The 25912-nt window shown below is 44.1% G+C and overlaps 1 protein-coding gene across 1 annotated transcript; it reads right to left on the bottom strand.

Annotated features, from left to right (window-relative positions):
• Positions 1–758: 758 nt before the first annotated feature.
• LOC139385257 (DC-STAMP domain-containing protein 2-like) lies at positions 759–25848 on the bottom strand. Its single transcript, XM_071130423.1, has 16 exons — positions 25820–25848; positions 25458–25717; positions 23657–23827; positions 23322–23423; positions 22992–23186; positions 20530–20595; positions 20152–20365; positions 19782–19939; positions 19362–19526; positions 18657–18824; positions 5991–6091; positions 2666–2796; positions 2320–2447; positions 1694–1787; positions 1182–1412; positions 759–1065 (listed from the first exon to the last, which is right to left on the bottom strand). The coding sequence occupies exons 1-16, from the start codon at positions 25846–25848 to the stop codon at positions 759–761; spliced, it is 2520 nt and encodes an 839-aa protein (XP_070986524.1).
• Between the last annotated feature and the right edge of the window lie 64 nt (positions 25849–25912).

The raw sequence follows: 25912 nt of genomic DNA, 5'->3' as shown, positions 1-25912 counted from the left end.
CTCGCATCAGACAAGGAATGGGGAGGAGAAAGACCGAAATTTAACACTGGGCCTGTATAACGAACTGAGGGTGGAAACATGAGACGTGTGTGTGTGTGAGTTGATATTCAGTTTACTTATTTATTGTACTTTTTTAATTCCAACTTTGTGGGCGTTTACAACTCCATTTACAAAGTCATAGTGTCCTTATCTGTTTCCAACTTTCCACAGAGACATACAAATATGAATATCACAAAACAGTCTTTGACTAACATTATAAAATGTAAATCTTAAATAATGTATTTATTCTATTAAAATGGTCCTAACATGGTTCATCCACAATCCATGACATCAGCTTGTACTATTCATCCTTCAAAAAAAAACTAAAACCCATTGACCCTATAGCATCTAAGGTTATCATCAGTTTGATTATAAATGAAGCGCTGGAGTGCAGGTGATTCATGCAGTGCATTCCACTGGCACTAAAGCATAAATGGGGGCAATTTAACCAAAACCAAACAAGCTCATTTACATTCTAGATTTGGAGAACACTTCAAATGCATCTAACTAGTTCACTATAAAGTTCCCCTATTTTTATTGCACTTACATATGGAAAATAAATGGGCTAATGCTTTGATAATATGGGGAAAAACATATTTTAATACTAAATGAAATTTATATAACTTAGAAAGTCATTTGCTCATCCCTATTAGCATCTGTAGCCTCTTTATCACAGACTGCAGTGTTCTGAGCTGAGCACAATTAGTTCCTTCTGAATGTCAATGGAGCTGGTTGGTTAAGGTGGTCATCCCTGAGAAAGTTTGCTGTTGTGAGTTGTGGTCAAGGCTGTGAACTGTGACCGTTCTCAGGGATCCATACTGAGAGTGGTCAATCCGGCCAGAGGTGACAGAGTGAAACGAGGCGTCACTGTCTGAAGTGTCACTCTCGCACCCTTGGGTCTCCAGCCCCCTGCTCACATAGATGGCCGAGAGGGACAATGTTGGGTTGGGGTTGTGGTTATAGTCATCGTCACTAGGCTCAGAGTGGTCCTGTTCTGAGTAGTCTTGGTAAATCATATCTGGCTCACTGGGGATGACAGGCAGAGATAATGAATGCTCAATTAAATGTCAGATCATGTTAATTCTGATGGTAATGACAGTAGTGATCATAATCATAAATATGAAGAGTCACATCTCCATTACCTGTGTTCAGAGTCACTGGGGGGACTGATATGACCACTACTGTCCCCACTGTCTCCTTCCACCAGCCCTATACTGCTGTAGGCCCCACGCTGCACCCTGCTCTCTGAGGGCCGCCGCCGGGTTGCCATGGAGATCCTCCTCTTCATCAGTCTCCTGGTGCCCCTGTGGGTGATGTGGGGGGAAGTTAGGGCGGCGGTCCACAGGCCCAGCTGCTCATCATCACTGGAGTCTCTGGAACATACAGGTTATACCACACAACTGCTATTCTGTATGACTAAGGGGCACATTTTAGTTCATTAATTCATTTTTATTCCACATTAGTTATATGTTTAGTTACTGTGTGACAACTGGTTTCTAATGACACAATGCAATTGGGGCAAGTGAGTAATTTACTGTATCTTAAGTGTAACCAAACAAAGTGTAACATGATAGTTAAATGGTCAACTAGAGTCTAACAGGTTTAACATTCTAACAGGTGGTCATCATGAGTAATGCCCCTGTGGAAGACTCACAGCTCTTCCTCACAGTCCTCCTGAAAGGTCAGGGGTCCCATGCAAACTGCACACACCTGGCCAATACTCTGGAAGCACTGCTTACAGTATACCCCTGTGTAATGTTAAAACAGCAGATGGGTTAGAGTGGAACAAACCAGGGTGGAGCAGTTGAATGGAACAGAAAAGTCAGATTGCCAAGGGGAACATAAAACTCAACAAGACCAGGGGCAATGTCACAAAATAATATCAAAGATATGGCTCGCAAATCTGGGTTAACATTCTGAAACAACAAGTAATCCCTAAGTGGTTTCAAAGAGTTTTGAAAGGGGTTTTGAGAAACACTCCTTGTGGTGCTTCACCAAAGGTGTTAGCTGATTTCTTATCCTTCTAGGGTGAGTCAACAGTTTAACAGAGTCAACTCACTCACTGTACACACAGTAAGGTCAAACTCCAATTCATTTTACAAGGAAAATGGAAAGATTTTATGATACTCAAAGAAAAGCGGTACATGAAAGGCAGGTAACATTTATGAGCTTGTAGAGTTTTTAAAGGAAACCAATCTACTTTTCAAGGGGGTCCTATAAACAAAAACAAAAATCCCCAAACAAAGACAACCTTAAAAGGTCTGAGTTCGGCTGCTGTACCTTTACACTGAGGGGTGATGCATGTGACCATGCTGGGGTCGCTCTGTCCCTCTCCTCTCCTTCCACAGGCCATGCAAGAGACAGAGGACACCCCCAGAATTTCTGCCAGGTAGGACCCACCTGGGAGGCTAGATTAAAGAACACATCATTAGCTGTAATAACATTAGTGATATGTCAAAGTTATTTGTACACACATCCACTATAAATATGTGTCATGTGTTACAGTCCTGGACTACTCTGGATTTGCATGGGCAAAGAAAATGCACTAGTTAAAATATTAATATGGTGAAAAATGCAAAATGGCTTCAAGAATGGGAGATTTAGGTGAAATTGACATTCATTTTACCAGGTTGTGAGTGTCTGGAGGAATCTGGTCCCCTCTCTGTCTGCCCTGCTCCTGGCTACAGACCTCAGCAGGGCTTTACCTAGAGACTTACGCTGGCTCTGGATCCTCCTGTGGAGGAGATGCACCCGCTTCTGCCCCACAGAGGAACGAGAAACACCATTACCTGCTCTGTGTTATGTTAAAAGTGTCTGGATCTGGAAAAGGTGCTGGACAAATAGAATTAATCTGCAGCCTGGCCCAGTTGATAATCTATAGAATTTCCTGATCATGCTTGTCAATCTCAGAGAGGAAATTAGATTGTCACCAGGGCAAGACAATAAATACCCATCGGCTGACAATAGACAAATACAGGTAATTGCCAAAATAAAGTAAACACTTGAGTAAATGAGGGATACAAAATATATTGAAAGCAGGTGCTTCCACAGAGGTGTGGTTCCTGAATTAATTAATTAATTAATTAATTAATAAATGCCCAGTTGCCCATTCTTTTGGCTAACATGGCTAGAAGAAGAGTTCTCAGTGACTTTGAAAGAGGGGTCTCAAAGCAGTATAAGGGTTTAAAGGGTGTGTGTATGTCTCAGTCACCAGATCTAAATTCTCATTCCAATTGAACACTTATGGGAGATTCTGTAGTGGCGCATGTTTACGGCGCCCTGTTTACATCGTGACGTACTTCATTACACCGTGCGTCATCTTCACTGAGTCTTGCCCCGCTGCTGAACGGACAAGTGTAGTGTTTGCAATGCAAGATGGAGGAGAGCCTGTCTCTCGTCAGAGATTCCACATATTTAGTGCAATTACAAAATGTGACCTTTTCATTCAAGACAGGATAAATATATTGTTACAGGTGATAATAAAACATGTTTTGTTGAGTTACTTTTTCCTCAACTTGTTTCTATAACTTTATAGCAAGGCAAGCTAGATTCCACTGCAGAACAGCTAGCTAAAAGCTAGGGCTAGGTTGACGATACCATTGTAGCTAGCGACCTCCACCTAATAATTATCATTAAAAACAAACGTTATTACCATCACAATGAACTTAAAAAGGGAGGCAACAGTCATATAGTAGAATTGGCTTAACAGCCTATGTGTATTATTTAACATAGCTATTAAAATACTATTAACTTATAGGAAGTTGTTAGCTATCCCATAAAGCCATTACCGAAAACAACATATTATCTTCTGTGGTCTGGCAACTTCCTGTTCTTCGACAAAATGTGAAAAATGTAAAAGTATGCAAAAATTTCAAAGTGTGCGTTGTCCGTCCTGCAACGGAGCCTTCAACCGCAAGGGGGCATTGCATTTGCACTCCGTTGAGGACTTCCCTATTGAAATGCATGACATCCGGTGTGAACGAGGTTTAAGACAGCGTTTTTCCACCACCCTTAATCTTAGGGATTAGGCATCCCGCTAGTGGTACACCAGTCGACAACATCCGGAGAAATTGGAGGGCGTGCAATTCAAATAAATAATCAGAATATTAAACATTCACTAACAAGTATCTTATATAATTTAAAAGTTTAAATTATTGTTAATCTAACTGCGTTGTCCGATTTACAATAGGCTTTACAGCGAAAGCATACCATGCGATTGTCTGAAGATGGCACCCCACAACATATTTTTCAACCAGCACAGGCTTCATAAAATCACAAATAGCGATTAAATAAATCACTTACTTTTGAAGATCTTTCTCTGTTTGAAATCCCAAGGGTCCCAGCTACAACATGAATGGTCGTTTTGTTAGATAAAATCCTTCTTTATATCCCAAAAAGTCTGTTTAGTTGGCGCCATCAATTTCAGTAATCCACTCATTCAACATGCAGACAAAGGAGTCCAAAAAGCTACCGCTAAACTTCGTCCAAACAAGTCAAACGACATTTCTATGTAATCCTCAGGTGCTCTAAAATGTAAATAAACTATAATATTTCCTACGGAAAGTAGTATGCTCAATAGGAAAGTAGAATTAGTAAGCGTGCACCCTCTTCCTCACGCGCCGAAAGACTGACATTGTTCCGGTGCTCTCTTCACCAAAACTCAAAATTCTTGCTAGTTTAAAAAAAAACAAGCCTGAAACCTTGAATAAAGACCGTTGACATCTACTGGAAGCCATAAGAATTGCAATCTGGGAGCCGGAATTACATAGAACCCATAGCTTCCACAGTAAGAGCCTGGGACCTAAAAATAAATTCTGGTTGGTTTTTCTTCTGATTTTCGCCTGCCATATCAATTCTGTTATAGTCACAGATATTAATTTAACAGTTTTTGAAACTTCAAAGTGTTTTCTCTCCAATGCTACCAATTATATGCATATCCTGGCTTCTGGATCTGAGTAACAGGCAGTTTACTTTGGGCACGCCTGTCAGGCGGAAATTCAGGAAACTAGACCCTATCGCTAAGAAGTTTTAACAAAACCCAAAATTATAGAATGTCTCATGGAAGAATGTTGTCGCATCACTCCAAAAGATAAATAGAGTTCCAGACACTTGTAGAATCTATGCCAAGGTGCATTGAAGCTGTTCTGGTGGCTTGTGGTGGCCTCGCGCCCCATTAATACACTTTATGTTGGTGTTTCATTTATTTTGGCAGTTACCTGTAGATCGCGTTATGTGTGCACATATACTAAGTTACGTTACACAGACCCGGTGTCGATGCTCAACATTCTGTACATGGTTTCAATTCCAACAGTCTAGTATAAAATGTAGTAACACTAAACCTGAAGCTGCTGGCAAAGTGTATGAACACTGCCATTAGAATGATGCAACACCTTCCCTGTCACACCAGTTTGTAATAGATCATGGCTGAGTGTGATGCTAACCGTGCCACTACTAGTATACAAACAATGACAAAGACCGCCACAATATAAGACCAGCATTCAATTTCTGTCTGTTCTTTTGTCCTGAAATCAAGATAAGCACATCTGTATTGCAGTGCAGTGCTGACCTGCCTGTTCCCCTGAAGTCTTGAAATTGTTTAAATTCTATGCATGGTTCACATTCCTCCCAGACCAGCAGACTACTGCAGAACAAGTTCTATTGTGCCTGCCCAAAATCACAACCTGAAGTGGCTATTGTGAACAAATCTATCTGTGGATCTTTTTATTTCAGTGTAGTTTTTATGTAACTGACAGCCCCTAACTCGTCGGTGTTTGCAGATCTAAAGGAAATGGATAGATGGAAGCAACAGCTAAGTCCACTGGAAAGGTATCCATCTATTACTACACCTACCTGGTTCCCTCAGATCAGCAAACACAGAAGTGGTAAGGACTAGAGGAGGGGGTTTGGGACTGGACAGATAAGGAGAGAGGTGTGACTGAGTAATAACGTACCCGTTCTCGTTTTGGGTGGTACCTGGCACACACGAGTCTCCTTAACCGCTTGACGTAGCTTCCAGCGAACACAATGAACAAGGTGAGTCCATAGAGGAATCCTGTGATAAGAGAGGAAGCAAAGCAAACAGGTTATTTTGTCCACTGGGTGTCAGTGTCTTTTAGCAACAAAAATAATATTTCCTTTCACAACAATTGTCCATTACAGAGACCCTGTAGCCAGAACACGAGCCAGAACAGCTTCAATGCACCTTGGCATACACTGTTGTGTCTGGAGCTCTATCGGAGGGATGAGACACCATTCTTCCACGATAAATTCCATCATTTGGTGTTTTGTTGATAATAGAAAACGCGTTCTCAGGCACTGCTCCAGAATCACTTCCATAAGTGTTCAATTGGGTTGAGATCTTGTGACCACTATCGCCCTGTGGATGGGAGCATTGTCATCTTATGGGAGCATAGCCATGGTAGCAAAAATAATGGCCAAAACAATTTTATACATGACCCTTAGCATGATGGGATGTTAATTGCTTAACATTAATTGCTTAAGCATCTGCTTTCAATATACTTTGTATCCCCCATTTCCATTATTTTGGCAGATAATGTTAGGGGCAAGTCCTACCAGATATTTTAAGGTTAAAAGTCCCCCCAAAATATATTTACTGAACAAAAATATAAACACAACATGTAAAGTGTTTGTGCCATGTTTCACAAGCTGAAATAAAAGATCCCAGATATTTTCCATATGCACAAAAAGCTTATTTCTCTCACATTTGATGCACACATTTGTTTACATCTCTGTTAGTGAGCATTTCTCCTTTGCCAAGATAATCCATCCACCTGACAGGTGTGGCATATCAAGAAGCTGATTAAACCACATGATCATTACACAGGTGCATCTTGTGCTGGGCACAATAAAAGGCCACTCTAAGATGTGCAGTTTTGTCACACAACACAATGCCATAGATGTCTCAAGTTTTGAGGGAGCATACAATTGAAATGCTGACTGCAGGAATGTCCCCCAGAGCTGTTGCCAGATCATTGAATGTTAATTTGTCTACCATAAGCCACCTCCAACATCTTTTTAGAGAATTTGGCAGTACATCTAAACGGCCACACAACCGCAAACCACGTGTAACCACGCCAGTCCACAACCTCCACATCCGGCTTCTTCACCTGCAGGATTTTCTGAAATCAGTCACCTGGACAGCTGATGATACTGAGGAGTATTTCTGCCTATAATATAGCCCTTTTGTGGAGAAAAACTTATTTTGATTGGCTGGATCCCCAGTGGGTGGGCCTATGCCCTCCCAGGCCCACCCATGGCTGCACCCCTGCCCAGTCATGTGAAATCCATAGATTAATACATTTATTTCAATTGACTGATTTACTTATATGAACTGTAACTCAGTAAAATGGTATTTGACTATATTGCCACTCCTCTTGTCATGTTGTGTCTTGTCTCTGTCCTTTCCCTTCACCCTGTCTCCCTCTGCTGGTCGTTGTTAGGTTACCTTTTCTCCCCCGCTTTCTCCCAGCTGTTCCTTGTCTCCTCTAACTACCCATTCACCCCGTTTCCCACCTGTTCCCTTTTTCCCTCTGATTAGGTCCCTATATCTCTCTCTGTTTCTGTTCCTGTCCTTGTCGGATTCTTGTTTGTGTTTCATGCCTGAGCCAGACTATCGTCATGTTTGCTGTAACCTTGTCCTGTCCTGTCGGAATCTGCCGGTCTATCTGAGCCTACCTATGTTTGGTTATTAAAGAAGCTCTGTTTAAGTTAGTTCGCTTTTGGGTCCTCTTTCACTCACCATAACAGAAGAATCCGACCAAGAATGGACCCAGCGACTTCGGATCCTCTCCACTCAGCCGTCGGGATCCAGGGAGCGATGCTAGGCAGACACGAGCAGGAAGTGTCTGCTGCTCGACATGCCGTTGAGACCCTGGCCACCCAAGTCTCCAACCTCACAGAACAGGTTCACCATCTCCGCCTCGATCCACCGGCCACTTCCAGGGCTTTCGAATCTCCGGAGCCCAGAATCAATAACCCGCCGTGTTACTCTGGGGAGCCCACTGAATGCCGCTCGTTCCTCACCCAGTGTGATATTGTGTTTTCTCTCCAGCCCAACACTTACTCCAGGAGCACTGCTCGTGTCGCCTACGTCATATCTCTCCTTATGGGACGGGCTCGTGAGTGGGGCACGGCAATCTGGGAGGCAAGGGCTGAGTGTACTAACCAGTATCAGGACTTTAAGGAGGAGATGATACGGGTTTTTGATCGATCTGTTTTTGGGGAGGAGGCTTCCAGGGCCCTGTCTTCCCTATGTCAAGGTAATCGATCCATAACAGACTACTCTATTGAGTTTCGCACTCTTGCTGCCTCCAGTGGCTGGAACGAGCCGGCTTTGCTCGCTCGTTTTCTGGAGGGTCTCCGCGCAGAGGTAAAGGATGAGATTCTCTCCCGGGAGGTCCCTTCCAGCGTGGATTCCCTGATTGAACTCGCTATTCGCATTGAGCGACGGGTTGATCTGCGTCACCGAGCTCGTGGAAAGGAGCTCGCGTTCTCCGTTGCCCCCCTCTCCGCATCACTACCATCTTCCTCTGCCGGCTCGGGAGCTGAGCCTATGCAGCTGGGAGGTATCCGCATCTCGACTAAGGAGAGGGAACGGAGAATCACCAACCGCCTCTGTCTCTATTGCGGTTCTGCTGGTCATTTTGTCACTTCATGTCCAGTAAAAGCCAGAGCTCATCAGTAAGCGGAGGGCTACTGGTGAGCGCTACTACTCCTGTCTCTCCTTCAAGATCCTGCACTACCTTGTCGGTCCATCTACGCTGGACCGGTTCGTCAGCTTCCTGCAGTGCCTTAATAGACTCTGGGGCGGAGGGCTGTTTTATGGACGAGACCTGGGCTCGGGAACATGACATTCCTCTCAGACAGTTAAGGGAGTCCACGGCCTTGTTCGCCCTGGATGGTAGTCCTCTCCCCAGGATTCAGCGTGAGACGCTACCTTTAACCCTCACTGTTTCTGGTAATCATAGCGAAACCATTTCTTTTTTGATTTTTCGTTCACCTTTTACACCTGTTGTTTTGGGCCATCCCTGGCTAGTTTGTCATAATCCTTCCATTAATTGGTCTAGTAATTCTATCCTCTCCTGGAACGTCTCTTGTCATGTGAAATGTTTAATGTCTGCTATCCCTCCTGTTTCCTCTGTCTCTTCTTCACAGGAGGAGCCTGGTGATTTGACAGGGGTGCCGGAGGAATATCACGATCTGCGCACGGTGTTCAGTCGGTCCAGGGCCACCTCTCTTCCTCCACACCGGTCGTATGATTGTAGTATTGATCTCCTTCCGGGAACCACTCCCCCCCGGGGTAGACTATACTCTCTGTCGGCTCCCGAACGTAAGGCTCTCGAGGATTATTTGTCTGTAGCTCTTGACGCCGGTACCATAGTCCCCTCCTCCTCTCCCGCCGGAGCGGGGTTTTTTTTTGTCAAGAAGAAGGACGGGTCTCTGCGCCCCTGCATAGATTATCGAGGGCTGAATGACATAACAGTTAAGAATCGTTATCCGCTTCCTCTTATGTCTTCAGCCTTCGAGATCCTGCAGGGAGCCAGGTTTTTCACTAAGTTGGACCTTCGTAACGCTTACCATCTCGTGCGCATCAGGGAGGGGGACGAGTGGAAGACGGCGTTTAACACTCCGTTAGGGCACTTTGAATACCGGGTTCTTCCTTTCGGCCTCGCTAACGCTCCAGCTGTCTTTCAGGCATTAGTCAATGATGTCCTGAGAGACATGCTGAACATCTTTGTTTTCGTTTACCTTGACGATATCCTGATTTTTTCACCGTCACTCCAGATTCATGTTCAGCACGTTCGACGTGTCCTCCAGCGCCTTTTAGAGAATTGTCTTTTTGTGAAGGCTGAGAAGTGCACTTTTCATGCCTCCTCCGTCACATTTCTCGGTTCTGTTATTTCCGCTGAAGGCATTAAGATGGATCCCGCTAAAGTCCAAGCTGTCATTGATTGGCCCGTCCCTAAGTCACGCGTCGAGCTGCAGCGCTTTCTCGGCTTCGCGAACTTCTATCGTCGTTTCATCCGTAATTTCGGTCAGGTGGCCGCTCCTCTCACAGCCCTTACTTCTGTCAAGACGTGCTTTAAGTGGTCCGTTTCCGCCCAGGGAGCTTTTGATCTCCTCAAGAATCGTTTTACATCCGCTCCTATCCTTGTTACACCTGACGTCTCTAGACAGTTCGTTGTCGAGGTTGACGCGTCAGAGGTGGGCGTGGGAGCCATTCTTTCTCAGCGCTCCCTCTCTGACGACAAGGTCCACCCATGCGCGTATTTTTCTCATCGCCTGTCGCCGTCGGAACGTAACTATGATGTGGGTAACCGCGAACTGCTCGCCATCCGGTTAGCCCTAGGCGAATGGCGACAGTGGTTGGAGGGGGCGACCGTTCCTTTTGTCGTTTGGACTGACCATAGGAACCTTGAGTACATCCGTTCTGCCAAACGACTTAATGCGCGTCAGGCGCGTTGGGCGCTGTTTTTCGCTCGTTTCGAGTTCGTGATTTCTTATCGTCCGGGCTCTAAGAACACCAAGCCTGATGCTTTGTCTCGTCTCTTCAGTTCTTCAGTAGCCTCCACTGACCCCGAGGGGATTCTCCCTGAGGGGCGTGTTGTCGGGTTGACTGTCTGGGGAATTGAGAGGCAGGTAAAACAAGCGCTCACTCACACTCCGTCGCCGCGCGCTTGTCCTAGGAACCTTCTTTTCGTTCCCGTTCCTACTCGTCTGGCCGTTCTTCAGTGGGCTCACTCTGCCAAGTTAGCCGGCCACCCTGGCGTTCGGGGTACGCTTGCTTCCATTCGCCAGCGTTTTTGGTGGCCCACCCGGGAGCATGACACGCGTCGTTTCGTGGCTGCTTGTTCGGTCTGCGCGCAGACTAAGTCCGGTAACTCTCCTCCTGCCGGCCGTCTCAGGCCGCTTCCTATTCCCTCTCGACCGTGGTCTCACATCGCCTTAGATTTTGTCACCGGACTGCCTTCGTCAGCGGGGAAGACTGTTATTCTTACGGTTGTCGATAGGTTCTCTAAGGCGGCCCATTTCATTCCCCTTGCTAAGCTTCCTTCTGCTAAAGAGACGGCACAAATCATCATCGAGAATGTTTTCAGAATTCATGGCCTTCCGTCAGACGTCGTTTCGGACAGAGGTCCGCAATTCACGTCTCAATTTTGGAGGGAGTTTTGCCGTTTGATTGGGGCTTCCGTCAGTCTCTCTTCCGGCTTTCACCCCCAGTCTAACGGTCAAGCAGAACGGGCCAATCAGACTATTGGTCGCATCTTACGCAGTCTTTCTTTTCGCAACCCTGCGTCTTGGTCAGAACAGCTCCCCTGGGCAGAATACGCCCACAACTCGCTTCCTTCGTCTGCGACCGGGCTATCTCCTTTTCAGAGTAGCCTCGGGTACCAGCCTCCGCTGTTCTCATCTCAGTTCGCCGAGTCCAGCGTCCCCTCCGCTCAGGCTTTTGTCCAACGTTGCGAGCGCACCTGGAAGAGGGTCAGGTCTGCACTTTGCCGTTATAGGACGCAGACTGTGAGGGCTGCTAATAAGCGTAGAACTAAGAGTCCTAGATATTGTCGCGGTCAGAGAGTTTGGCTCTCCACTCAGAACCTTCCCCTTAAGACGGCTTCTCGCAAGTTGACCCCGCGGTTCATTGGTCCGTTCCGTATTTCTCGGGTCATTAATCCTGTCGCAGTTCGACTTCTTCTTCCGCGATACCTTCGTCGCGTCCACCCGGTCTTCCATGTCTCCTGTATTAAGCCCGTTCTTCGCGCCCCCGCTCGTCTTCCCCCCCCCCCCCCCCCCATCCTTGTCGAGGGCGCACCCATCTACAGGGTCCGCAGGATTTTGGACATGCGTCCTCGGGGCCGTGGTCACCAGTACCTTGTCGATTGGGAGGGGTACGGTCCTGAGGAGAGGAGTTGGGTTCCCTCTCGGGACGTGCTGGACCGTGCGCTGATCGAGGATTTCCTCCGTTGCCGCCAGGTTTCCTCCTCGAGTGCGCCAGGAGGCGCTCGGTGAGTGGGGGGGTACTGTCATGTTGTGTCTTGTCTCTGTCCTTTCCCTTCACCCTGTCTCCCTCTGCTGGTCGTTGTTAGGTTACCTTTTCTCCCCCGCTTTCTCCCAGCTGTTCCTTGTCTCCTCTAACTACCCATTCACCCCGTTTCCCACCTGTTCCCTTTTTCCCTCTGATTAGGTCCCTATATCTCTCTCTGTTTCTGTTCCTGTCCTTGTCGGATTCTTGTTTGTGTTTCATGCCTGAGCCAGACTATCGTCATGTTTGCTGTAACCTTGTCCTGTCCTGTCGGAATCTGCCGGTCTATCTGAGCCTACCTATGTTTGGTTATTAAAGAAGCTCTGTTTAAGTTAGTTCGCTTTTGGGTCCTCTTTCACTCACCATAACACCTCTTTGCCATCTCTTCAATCTAAGCCTACAGGAAAGTGTGTGCCCTCAGGACTGGATGGAAGCAAAATTCATTCCACTACCTAAGAATAGCAAAGCACCCTCAACTGATTCACACAGCCAACCAATCCTGCTACTGACCCTTAGTAAACCTTTGGGAAAAAATTGTGTTTGACCAGATACAATGCTTTTTCACAGTAAACAAACTAATAACTGACTTTCAGCACGCTTATACGGAAGGGCACTCAAAATGTACGGCACTGACACAAATGGCTGATGATTGGCTGAAAGAAATTGATAATAAGAAGATTGTGGGAGCTGTTTTGTTAGACTTCAGTGCAGCTTTTGACATTATCGATCATAGTCTGCTGCAAAATATATGTTTTATGGGTTTACATCCTCTGCCATATTGTGGATTGAGAGTTACATATCTACCAGAACGCAGAGGATGTTCTTTAATGGATGCTTCTCTAACTTAAACCAATCAATCAATAAAATAAAATATAAAGACCTTCTTACATCACCTGATGTCACAAAGTGCTGTACAGAAACCCAGCCTAAAACCCCAAACAGCAAGCAATGCAGGTGTAGAAGCACGGTGGCTAGGAAAACCTCCTTAGAAAGGCCAGAACCTAGGAAGAAACCAAGAGAGGAACCAGGCTATGTGGGGTGGCCAGTCCTCTTCTGGCTGTGCCGGGGGAAGTTTATAACAGAACATGGCCAATATGTTCAAATGTTCATAGATGACCAGCAGGGTCAAATAATAATGATCACAGTGGTTGTCGAGGGTGCAACAGGTCAGCACCTCGGCAGTAAATGTCAGTTGGCTTTTCATAGCCGATCATTCAGAGTATCTCTAACTCTCCTGCTGTCTCTAGAGAGTTGGAAACAGCAGGTCTGGTTGAATACCAAGTAGATTTAGGCATACCTAAAGGTAGCTGTGTTAATATTTTTACTAATGACCTACCATTAGCATTAATAAAGTCAGTGCATCCATGTACGCTGTTGACTCAACATTATACATGTCAACTACCACAGCAAGTGAAATCACTGCAACACATAAAGATCTGAAGACAGTTTTAGAATTGGTGGCTAGTAAAAAGATAGTCCTAAATATATCAAAACCTAAAAGCATTGTACTTGGAACAAATCATTCACCAAACCAGTGGTTCCCAAACTAGGGGTCGCCTGATATGAAAAGGGGGTTGCGGGAGAATTTCCAAAATCCCCTCAAAATCTAAATATATACCTTTATATATAAATTATTCAAATCTAAAAGATAAAATGAAACCAGAGAACGCGCTTAGATCATGGGAAAAGGCCGCACTTGACCGTTGCACTTCCCACGGTGAATGGCTAGGAGAGACTTTGATATTATCGGCTGCAATTAATATGGTGAAAACAATGTGTTGGGAGGCAGAGGCACAGAAACTCACTTCAATACCTTTGTCAGATAACACCTTTAAACAAAGAATTTATGCTATTGCTAGCAATCAAGAGGAAACTCTTGACTCAAAAACCTCCAAGCTTATCCTCTCCAAATGGATGTCAGCTGTTAGGGCCGAGATGCCTATGCATTGACTTTTGTTTGCTATACATGTAGGGGGATGCTATTTACAAGGACATATTGTTCTGTCTCACGATTCCCAAGTATGAAACGACATATGGGATGTTGAGTGTGCTGCGTGGCTATATTGATGACGAACAGATTCCATATGGGATCAAATGGTGGACTTTTGCACAGATATAGCTCCATCTATCACAGGACAGCGGGCAGTCCTCTGCACTCTAGTTATGAATGTGTCTCCCTCTGCAATATGGACACATTGTATAATACACCGAGAGCAACTGGTGGCAAAAGAGCTGAGCATAGAACTCGAGATATACTGCAGCAGGTAACTTAAATGGTTAACTACATCAAACCACATCCACTGAGCCCACGCCTGTTCGCAATACTATGTGGAGATATGTGATCAGAGCATGGCAATGTTTCACATCGAGGCTTGGTGGTTATCAAGGGGGAGTGTTGGGGGAAAAATGTGCATTGAGAGAGGAACTGTTGTCATTCACAATGGATATGAAAACAAACAAAAAAACAGACTTGGTTGACTTTCTGTGTAATGAAAAAAAACAAACAGAAAACAGCATCATCAGAAGTGCCCCACACAAGTGATAACTGCTCACCTCCAACGCTTGGATGAGCAGTTTGGGACGGACCTACTTCCCAATGCATTTGAATGTGATCCTGGCTCAGTTGACATGCCGGTAAGTGAAATTGAACAGCTGACATAGCTGTCATGTGACCGAATACTGCAGACAATGCATTCACGGGTCACTACGGAGGAGTTTTGGTTCTTGACTCAAAGGCAATACCCTGCTGTCTCCCTCTGAGCATTAATGCCGCGTTCAAAACAACTGGGAACTCAGAAATCTCCGACTTCCGTATGCTCAAGGCAACGGGAACTCGGAAAGAAATTAGCTCAGACTGGGAAAAATAGTTTTGAACAGTCATCCAACTCGGAATTCCAACTCAGGAACTCAGGCCTCTTTCTAGGCCTCTGACTTTCTGTTCTAAAGGTCACTGTCGTCATGATTTGAACTTGTTCCCAGTTGTCTTGAAAGCACCATAAAATTCATGGGTGGCTACCCTTCGCCAGTTTATATCTGTGTGAAGCTGGATTCAGTGCTCTCTTCTGCATTAAAACCAGATATCGATCCAGGTCGACCACGCCCCCTGACTTTGAGAAGCTCCGATGCAACATGATTCAAGCACACCCATCTCATTAGTGGTGGTGAGATAAGGGACATTATGTCAGACTAATTTGAAAATAGGCTGCTCTCCATTAAAAGTATGTGATGGTGAGTTGAGAAGACAATCAGAAAAACTGTTAGAATGTTTTTCATTTCACTGCCTTAGCTCCCCCCCTAAAAAGTAAACATTGGCTGTACAATGTATAATTTTTTTCACATGGGGTGGGGTCACCAGAATTTTCAGGTTTGGGAACCCCTGCGCTAAACCCTAAACCTAATCTGAATCTTTTAATGAACAATTGAGCAAGTTGGTCTAACCCTAGATTTGAAACTGAAATGGTCTAAACATATTGATGCAACGGTAACTTAGATGTCTGATATAGCGCTGCTCTGATTTCGGACATCCTTATCAATAAAACAAGTCCTACAGACCTGGACTACTGCCCAGTCAAATGGTCAAGTGCCACTAAGAAGGACATAGGCAAATTACAGTTGTCTCAAAACAGCACGACTGGCCCTTAAATGTACATAATATCAATAACATTTATGTCAATCTCTCCTGGCTCAAAGTAGAGGATAGATTAACTGCATCACTACTTGTCTTTGTTAGGGGTATTGATGTGTTGAAAGCACCGAACAGCACTGTCTGTTCAAACAGCTAACACACAGCTCAGACACCCATACTGTACATATCCCACAAGACATGCCACCAGGTGTCTCTTCACAGACCCTAAGTCCAGAACAGACTCTGGGAAATGCACAGTACTACATAGAGCCATGACTACATGGAACTCTCTTCTACATCAAGTAGCTCAAGCGAGCAGTAAAATCAGATGACAAAACAACAGATAAAACAACAGACAAAACAACAGATAAAACAACAGATAAAACAACAGATAAAACAACAGATAAAACAACAGATAAAACAACAGATAAAACAACAGACAAAACAACAGATAAAACAACAGATAAAACAACAGATAAAACAACAGATAAAACAACAGATAAAACAACAGACAAAACAACAGATAAAACAACACGTCACAGCACAACACGGGCTGTGTAAAGACACACACACTCTCTAACACACAAACGTTGCAATGTAATATTGTATTATACCATGGCATTCCTTTTTGATTGGCTTTAAGAGCTCGGTATATTTGCACTGTAGAATTCAATGGCTATAGTTCATTTTTATACGTTTTGTTTGAGCTGGTTTTAAAAGCAAAAGTCGAATTGAACACAGTATTGGTATTGTTGAATTTGATATTCATAATAGCAAGCTAGAACTGATGGCTTGGTTAGATACACTAGCAAGTCTGTTTGTTTGGTTACCACGGACACTACTGTAGCCATCTAGTAAACTTGCTAGCTACTTTAATGGATGTTGAACACATTTATACAAACAAATGAACACATTTCTAGTGCCAAATGTGTTAAATTGTAGCCATGGTATAAAAAGGATGATTAACTTATGACTCTATGCATTCTCTGGAAAATAATGTAACTCCATGGACTGTCAGTTCCACTCCACTAGCGCTTGGTGGAACACACCTTCCACGTCATTCAGAATTTTCAATAGAACACATACAGTATATCACAAAAGTGAGTACACCCCTCACATTTTTGTAAATATTTGAGTATATCTTTTCATGTGACAACACTGAAGAAATGACACTTTGCTACAATGTAAAGTAGTGAGTGTACAGCTTGTATAACAGTGTACATTTGCTGTCCCCTCAAAATAACTCAACACACAGCCATTAATGTTGAAACCGCTGGCAACAAAAGTGAGTACACCCCTAGGTGAAAATGTCCAAATAGGGCCTAATTAGCCATTTTCCCTCCCCGGTGTCATGTGACTCGTTAGTGTTACAAGGTCTCAGGTGTGAATGGGGAGCAGGTGTGTTAAATTTGGTGTCATCGCTCTCACACTCCCTCATACTGACTGGTCACTGGAAGTTCAACATGGCACCTCATGGCAAAGAACTCTCTGGGGATCTGAAAAAAAATAATTGTTGCTCTACATAAAGATGGCCTGGGCTATAAGAAGTTTGCCAAGACCCTGAAACTGAGCTGCAGCACGGTGGCCGACCATACAGCGGTTTAACTGGACAGGTTCCACTCAGAATAGGCCTCGCGATGGTCGACCAAAGAAGTTGAGTGCACGTGCTCATATCCAGAGGTTGTCTTTGGGAAATAGACGTATGAGTGCTGCCAGCATTGCTGCAGAGGTTAAAGGGGTGGGGGGTCAGCCTGTCAGTGCTCAGACCATACGCCGTACACTGCATCAAATTGGTCTGCATGGCTGTTGTCCCAGAAGGAAGCCTCTTCTAAAGATGATGCACAAGAAAGCCCGCAAACAGTTTGCTGAAGACAAGCAGACTAAGGACATGGATTACTGGAACCATGTCCTGTGGTCTGATGAGACCAAGATAAACTGATTTGGTTCAGATGGTGTCAAGCGTGTGTGGCGGCAACCAGGTGAGGAGTACAAAGACAAGTGTGTCTTGCCTACAGTCAAGCATGGTGGTGGGAGTGTCATGGTCTGGGGCTGCATGAGTGCTGCCGGCACTGGGGAGCTACAGTTCATTGAGGGAACCATGAATGCCAACATGTACTGTGACATACTGAAGAAGAGCATGATCCCCCTCCCTTCGGAGACTGGGCCGCAGGGCAGTATTCCAACATGATAACGACCCCAAACACACCTCCAAGACAACCACTGCCTTGCTAAAGAAGCTGAGGGTAAAGGTGATGGACTGGCCAAGCACGTCTCCAGACCTAAACCCTATTGAGCATCTGTGGGGCATCCTCAAACGGAAGGTGGAGGAGTGCAAGGTCTCTAACATCCACCAGCTCCGTGATGTCGTCATGGAGGAGTGGAAGAGGACTCCAGTGGCAACCTGTGAAGCTCTGGTGAACTCCATGCCCAGGAGGGTTAAGGCAGTGCTGGAAAATGATGGTGGCCACACAAAATATTGACACTTTGGGCCCAATTTGGACATTTTCACCTAGGGGTGTACTCACTTTTGTTGCCAGCGGTTTAGACATTAATGGCTGTGTATTGAGTTATTTTGAGGGGTCAGCAAATTTACACTGTTATACAAGCTGTACACTCACTACTTTACATTGTAGCAAAGTGTCATTTCTTCAGTGTTGTCACATGAAAAGATATACTCAAATATTTACACAAATGTGAGGGGTGTACTCACTTTTGTGATATACTGTAGCTCCTCGTTGACTATCCCTTACTTAATGTAGTATTGTAAATGTATTGTAAAAATTATATTGTACATTTGTAATAAGAGTAACAATGTGTTGTATGAAGTATTATTGTATTTATAATGTAGGCTGTTTTGTTTTATTCCTGTTTGGACCCCAGGAAGAGTAGATGCTGCCTTGGTAGCACTTGGGGATCCTAGTAAATACTAAATAATACTAGTCTAGGTGTTACCTATGAGCATGTATCCTGAGTGGTCTGGCTCTGAAGGCTCCATCAGACACTTCTTGCTGAGAACAGTGATGTTGCCCTTCTGTAGAATGGCGAAGGCAGCCACTATGTCCTTGAAGATGTCCGAGGCATAGCCTGTGCCACTTACTTCCACCGCCACTACGATGGGTGCTAGAGAGAGCACAAAGAGAGAACAATGTCTTGGATGATGATGTTCGTTCCAAATATGGTTTGATATACAATTTCATTAGAATAATCTGTACTATAGTATTTAATTGGAAACTGATGTCCAGTTTAATTCCTTGATTGTACTGAATAGAACGGAGTAAAGTGATGTTCAGGACAAGTCTCAGGTTTCAGGTAAGGCTACTCATCACACCAAAAAACCACTTTCTCTCATAAAATAAACTGTTCATTATGTCTAAAAAAACTAAGTCCAAAATATCAGCCCAAACAAAACGTCTACAAATAAAATAGCTTGAAACTTGGTTTGTTTGCAGTGTTTCTGGTTTCATTCAGGTAAATATCATTTTTGGAAGCAATAACGAATGCAGACATTATACCTTTTGTCTATTTCTGTTTTTAACCATGCACCTGTGAGTACACTGATGGGTGGGGTGGCTAGTAAGATTTCCAATGTATTTATTACAGTAAATAACCTTGAACTGAACATCATCTATTTATTTCCCTGTAGCCAGACTGTCTCACCTCTGGCTATGATGTCCCCCTGGGCTTGGTGGTGCACCAGGTCAAACATCCAGAAGACCACCAGGTCCAGCGCCACCACCAGGCATCCCATGGCTATGTGCCTGAGAATGGACACTGCGCTGAGGGCAGCCATCTGCCGCTCCCTGGCTGTCAGGTACACTGAGACTAGAGGACAGGGATGGGTGTGGGGTAGGGGAGGTTAGGTGGGTGGGTGAGTGTTTTCACTGCCATGACATCAATGTTACACTGACTTTCTCTTTCACCTTTCTAGACATTTTTGTTGTTCTCTCTCATTTTCTAACTTCTCTATATCCTTTCGCTTTGTACCTTTTCTCTCCACACCCCCACTGCTTCCTCCCTACAATCCATTTATCTTATCTTCTCTTTCCTGTGCATTCCCTCTCTTCCTGCTCCACTCACATGGTCTGATGTAGGTGCGGGCCTCTCTCTGGCTGAGAGGTAGGACAGGGGTTTTTCCCTCACTAGCCAATCTCTGGTCGAGCTCCTCAAACTGCTCTGTGATGTAAGTGTTGTCAAAGTCATCCTGGTGCAGGTACTTGTGTTTGTACAGGACAGCCCTTTAAAACACACACACAAAGAACACACACACACACAGTATAGAGCATAATTTCCCAAAATCGGTCCTGGGGTCCCCCCGGGTGCAAGTTATGTTTTTTGCACTACACAGCTGAGGGTGCCCCAGGACCGGAGGGGGGAAACCCTGGTATAGAGTATACCGCTCCTCGTCAAACCTTGTTTGCATGACCCATGTGAATGAATATACACTTACTGTAGGTACATTAGCAGCAGAAGGAAGAGGCCTATGTAGGCTATTAGCCCCATCACTTCCTGGAAACGTCCCAGCTCCACCGACACTTCCTCCATCATATCCTGTGACACCTGCTGCAGCGACTGACTGCTGTTCACATTCATGTCAAAGTGCATAGAGGCCGATATGTTGAACTCAAACTCCTTCTTCATCTTCTCAAAAGCTGCTATGGTTGCTAGAAGAGAGCAAAGAGACATTGTGCATTTGTGACTGTTTAGAATGGCCATCAAAAAGGAGTTACAGTAGAATTATGGTATTAAAGAATGTTCTACCTTTGAATAGAGAAATAGTTGAAACCATTATGAGGTCAAGGTTTTTGTACCTCTGCACTTTACTTACGGGCAGCAATCTTTGTCTTCATGTGGCCAACAATGTAAGAAGGAATGATGCAAAACAGCTGACCAACTGAAATGAGAGGAATGTATTGAGAATTACTGTCCTCATACCTACAATGACATTACCTCTAGCTAATTTACGTGACAAATGCATCTCTGCATCACAGGCTCTATTCATTGTCTCATAAAACCATTATGAACGGTCATTAAAAATAAACCCAAATGTCATGTCAGGTTTATAAGACTGCATTATATAGGATTTATGACCCATAGTTTAGAAAGTGAAATGCCACCATTCACTTTATGCTGAGAGCAGCATTCTAGATCTCCCAAGGGCCAGGAAGTGTGTTTTATCTTTTCTTTCTCTTCCTCCTGTCTCTGGCCCTCAGGTCATGTTTGGATTAAAAAGTCACCCGTGCCCGGCTGGCTCCTGGCTGGCTCCTGGCTGGCCCGAGAGCAGCGGTGGATATAAAACAATAATTCATTTGAAAAGAAAACATGGGAGGCAGCTGGATGGAGGGGGAGGCAGAGGGACGGAGGGCGACTCACGGCTATGCTCCTCCTGGAAAATGTGAGAGGAAACCTGAGAGCGGCGTGGGGCTGGAGGGTTTTAACAAGGCCTTGGCCCCTAAGTTACCTTGCCCTCCTAGGCTAAAGAATAACACAGCGCACTGCAGAGCTGCTAGAGAGGAGGGCTGTGCTGTACCTCCACACTGATGTCAACCTCACAACAATGGATGATCTATTTTTCCATGAGCTAACATATTTATAGTCAGCACTTTTTCACCAAAATCGGGAAAAAAACAGGCTTCGGTGTGAAAAAAGGAAACACTAACTGAGTATCAAAAGATTTTAAACCACTGACAACCCAGCTACCACATAATGTTCTGAGAACCTTAATATGTTGCTTAGAGCTTGATGAGAGCGTGGTTATCCTATGGTTATTTTGCATACAACCTTCCCATAACATTTCATAAAGGTTTCTTCATGGTTCTACTTAAAGTAATGTTCTCAAATTGTTCAGAGAACGTTAAGAAACAATGTTCTTCTGTGGTAATTTCAGCATAAGGTTTTTTACAGGTTTCCTCATGGTTCTATTGAAAGTCATGTTCTCCGAATGTTCAGAGAACATTAAGAAACAACGTTCCTCTATGTGAATTCAAGAACTTCAGCATAATGTTTTCTGCAGGTTTCCTCATGGTTCTATTTAAAGTAATTTTCTCAGAATGTTCGGAGAATGTTAGGATACAAAGTTCTTCTCTGAAAATTCCAGTACTTCAGCATAACGTTTTTTGCAGGTTTCCTTATGGTTCTATTTAAACATTAAGAACATTCTCAGAACATTAAGAAAACTTTCCATAAAAACTCCAAGAAAACATTAACGTTTAAAGAACATAAACATTCCATTCTCAGCAACAACAAAGGTCTCTCTATCCTCTATCTTGTTCAGTGTTTTCAGGTGTGTTGGCCACACCTGATCTTAATGAGTGCTTGTTTCCTTTGAAATAGGGTCTTTTTGAATTGACAAAAATTAACGGCTTTGCATTAGTTAAAAAACCTGGCATGCTAGTTCCATCCTCGTGGCGCAGTGGACTAATTCCATGGATAGAGAGCTGACACCTTGCCACTGACATCATGCCACAATAAAAAACAAATGTGCTTGCATGATTAATGCCTGAGCAAATTAATTTCCATGTGTCCTATCTATGCTTGGAGATCAAAACAATAAACCTAAGCTAGCAGTGTTATTAAAAGTCTTATTGAAACATTCTCTGAATGTTATTTAATTACCTTAAAATAACCTATAATTTCCGTTTGTTAATAAAACCTCCCAGGAAAACTTTCAGGAAACAATAGGAAAACTTTCTCAGAACCTCCCTGCAACCTGAAAATGTATGTTCCCAGAACAGGTGAAATTTTCACTTCTGTTCTCGGAACTTTTAGAAAAGCCTTGTGTGGCTTTGTTCGCAAACCAATGGGAAACCAAAAACGTACTTTCTCAAAACTGCTAAACTACCAAATTTGCTAGCTGGGAAAGACTTAAAAACAGAGAACAAACATCTCAGATAAAATATGCAATGGTTAGGAGGCAAGGCCCTAACAAAGTTGTTTATTAAAATGGCTCTTTAAGAGAAACATTGAGCTAAGACTGCGACAATGACAATACAGATATGACAACCTAATTAAAACACTACCATAGATTTTCTTATTTTTAAACAACAGACACCTTCCACAGTGATTGATGTCATTTTCACATTTCCTTTGCTCTATTGATACAGCTGTATATGTGCTAAAGCCTCTCAGGTTCCTACTCTTGCGATTTGATCCTGCTTCTTTGTGGACAATAATTTATCCCTCTGACACTATGACAAACAGCTACCCTTCCTCTACTACTGACAGCTGACGGAAGTAAGGGTGAGTGAGGATAGTGATTCTACTGTATGATGGAACAACATGTCAACCAACCTCGAGCGAGACCACAGAGGGGGCGGAACCCATCCACAATGTGACAAAGGAAGTTGAACACAGACAGGAGCTCCATGCAGTCATCACGGGCATCATCAAACAGCTTGTTACACTTCTTATAGGGGGTGCCCAGTTTTTCATTACACACCTCGCCAATGCCAACCAGGAAGTGTAACACGTTTCTCAGGGAACGAGCTGTAACAGGAGGTAGAGGGCACAGAAATCAATGGAAGGCTTCATTTGGAGAGTTAAATTTTTAGATACAGTAACTGTACTAACAATGTCTTCAAGTAATGACAGCGCTAGTATAAGCATGGCCCACAGACTTACCTACGTGGCGGACAGACTCAGTCAGGGCCTGGATTAAGTTCTGTACCCTCCCAGCCACGGAGTGGACATTTTTGGTGATCTCTTTTATCTTGCCCAGCACAGCTGCAACACGTGGACATTAGGAGCTTATAAGGGTGTGTGACATTGCAGAGCACTCAGATTGTGTAGAAATTGTATTGTAAAAGGAGTCATCCACCATATTGTCTCCACCTGCAATGTCCTTCCAGTTCAGTGACCATGGAGAAAACAAAGCTAGTGTGAACTATTTGAGACACCATGTATAATGAGTGTAATTACAGCTGTGTGGTGTGATTTTATGGAACAGCTGGACTCACAGAGAAGAGGTGTAGCCGCTCGCTCCATCAACTGCTGGGTCTGGTTCATGGCAAGTTCGGCCCCACACACCACGCTGTCCGCTGCACGGTCAAAGTTTTCCAGGGTGTTGGTCATGGGGCCCTGGACCAACATGGAGAAAATGAGGAACAAGAGGAAGTTCTTGCCCTTCACTGTGAGGAAATTCATAAAAAAGGTGTGTTAGTGGTACCCAGAACAAGTTGGTCTACTGAGTAATACATTGTAGGTCATTCCTTCCACCCAGGGGTGTTTCTCAGATTTTTTTCTGGGGTGGCCATGGGAAATCAGCAAACTGGATCACAAATAGCATAGACAATTTGCTTAACTACTATGCAATGCATTGAATAACTGTTTCAACTGTTAATTTGCATCTGCCCTAATTTATTCAAATACATTTATTTGAAATGATCCATATGAATCCATATTCAAGTTATTGAGGATCTACACTGATCTCAAAAACGACCTCAGAATCCATATGATGGAAATCCGTCACAGTAATGGAAAACTTTAACCCCTGAATGAACGTATAGTTGGGTTCTTTGGCTAAGCAAAAACAAGCAAAAATGACTCCAGCCATTATCACCTTGGCTGCTTTAGCTTTATTCACCCATCGATAAGGGACGTACATAACATTCTAGAACAAACACATGCCATAGCCTACAGCAATTAGCTGCTACACACTAGCTCAGCACCGGGATTAAAAACTTGAATTTATTTTCCTGTCAAATTAAACAGCAGTTACCTACACATCTTCCACCTCTGCACTGCTTTTGTCATCTCAGGGGCGGACTGGGACCATAAATTGGTGCTGGCATTTCTAACACACTAGCCCATTTGTTTCCCTCGAGGCTCCCACAACAGCCCATTTTTTCAGTTGAGACTCTGATTATAAGCCAGATCATGATAATTTTGCATTAAAAAAGTTAGACAGGCCCACTAGAAAGAATATGGACCAGCCCTTCTGGCATCTCCAAACTGACTGTCCTAAAGAGATTGTGCTAGTGGGTGAGCTACTAGGAAACGTTGCCAGCTGCTCACGACTCCTCTATGAAAGATAGCATACATAGTGCTTTATTTTTAGTAAATGTTTATTTTCAAAGCGGGGAAAAATGTAAACAGGTTGGAGGTGCCCGTGCCTCTATTATGTTCTTCTTCTGTGGGGTATTCTGGCGGACTACAACCAAACAAAGGTTCATTCCATGTGTGGTAATACTGATGATTTGTCGCCACATATGGTATGTTTACATAGCAGGTTATGATAACTAACGTGGCAGATTAGGTGAATTAATGTAACAGGTTAGGAAAATGATAAGGGTTAGGCTTAGCTACAATGCTATTTGTCAACAATGGTTGTCCAGGACACTACCCCCCATCGATTCAGAATGGAAGAAATGTAAACAAACAGGCTATGACGAGGACGCACCTCCATCTGTTTCCACCTGTTTCGTACAAAATGGTGGTCTTTCCCTTCTACTGTAAGTGCCTACACCATACTGGGAAACAATATATCCAGTTTGCAGCAATCCCGTTTCAGTCTCTCTGTTTGAAAGGCTGCATTCTGATTTTTTTTTCACACTAATTGGTATTTTCAGATATTTTTCAGAGCTAATCTGATTGTTAAAAATACCAATTAGTGGGGGGGAAAAGGATCATAATTGGGCTACCTGTCTAAATATTGCCGGTGTTTATTTGACTGGGTAACTGGGTACATTTCAACGCACAGCACATACACAATTTTTGTTGTGGTATGGTTAAAACAATCTTCATATGTAGGCTACTCACTTGAACACAGCATTGGCATCATTAGCATAACATTCGCTCGCACTCGGATGGAGAGGCCCATACCAAATGCTGTGAGGAAAGCTATGGCGATCGTGGTATACACGCAATACCACAGGCCTTGGTTCTGTACGAACAGTGCAGTCATTCCGTACACAGAGGCAAGGAATAGGCCAAACAAAAACCCGCCCAAACTCCGCACAAGTCCACTGAGACGAGGTTTGGTCTTGCTTCGTGGGCGTCGCCTTGGGAATCTGGGAACCCTGTCAAAAAGGTAAGATATTTAGGCTAAACTCACCAATGACAGCATTATGTAGTAAGCCTATGCATCTCAATAATGTCAATTTGACAATTTATTCCCTTACCGCTTGAGGACCCCCCTCAAACACTCCATCGCGGCTTGGCCACTTTGCACAAACCTTTGAAAAAAAACATGTATGCTATGCTGTCCCCATAGA

Source organism: Oncorhynchus clarkii, chromosome 3 (assembly GCF_045791955.1).
Source record: "Oncorhynchus clarkii lewisi isolate Uvic-CL-2024 chromosome 3, UVic_Ocla_1.0, whole genome shotgun sequence".
NCBI classification, from domain to species: Eukaryota; Metazoa; Chordata; class Actinopteri; order Salmoniformes; family Salmonidae; genus Oncorhynchus; species Oncorhynchus clarkii.
Note: the sequence above shows the minus strand (reverse complement) of the source record. Positions and strands in the feature narration are given on the sequence as shown.

What these genes read in the sequence shown, in the direction of transcription:
- LOC139385257 (XM_071130423.1), bottom strand. Translation starts at nt 25,848, where the DNA reads ATGGAGTGTTTGAGGGGGGTCCTCAAGCG. An exon ending in GGGGGACATCATAGCCAGAG is followed by an intron (nt 18,825 to 19,361) that starts GTGAGACAGTCT and finishes TGCTCTCTCTAG; the next exon opens with CACCCATCGTAGTGGCGGTG. An exon ending in CTCCAGACACTCACAACCTG is followed by an intron (nt 2,448 to 2,665) that starts GTAAAATGAATG and finishes TCTTTAATCTAG; the next exon opens with CCTCCCAGGTGGGTCCTACC.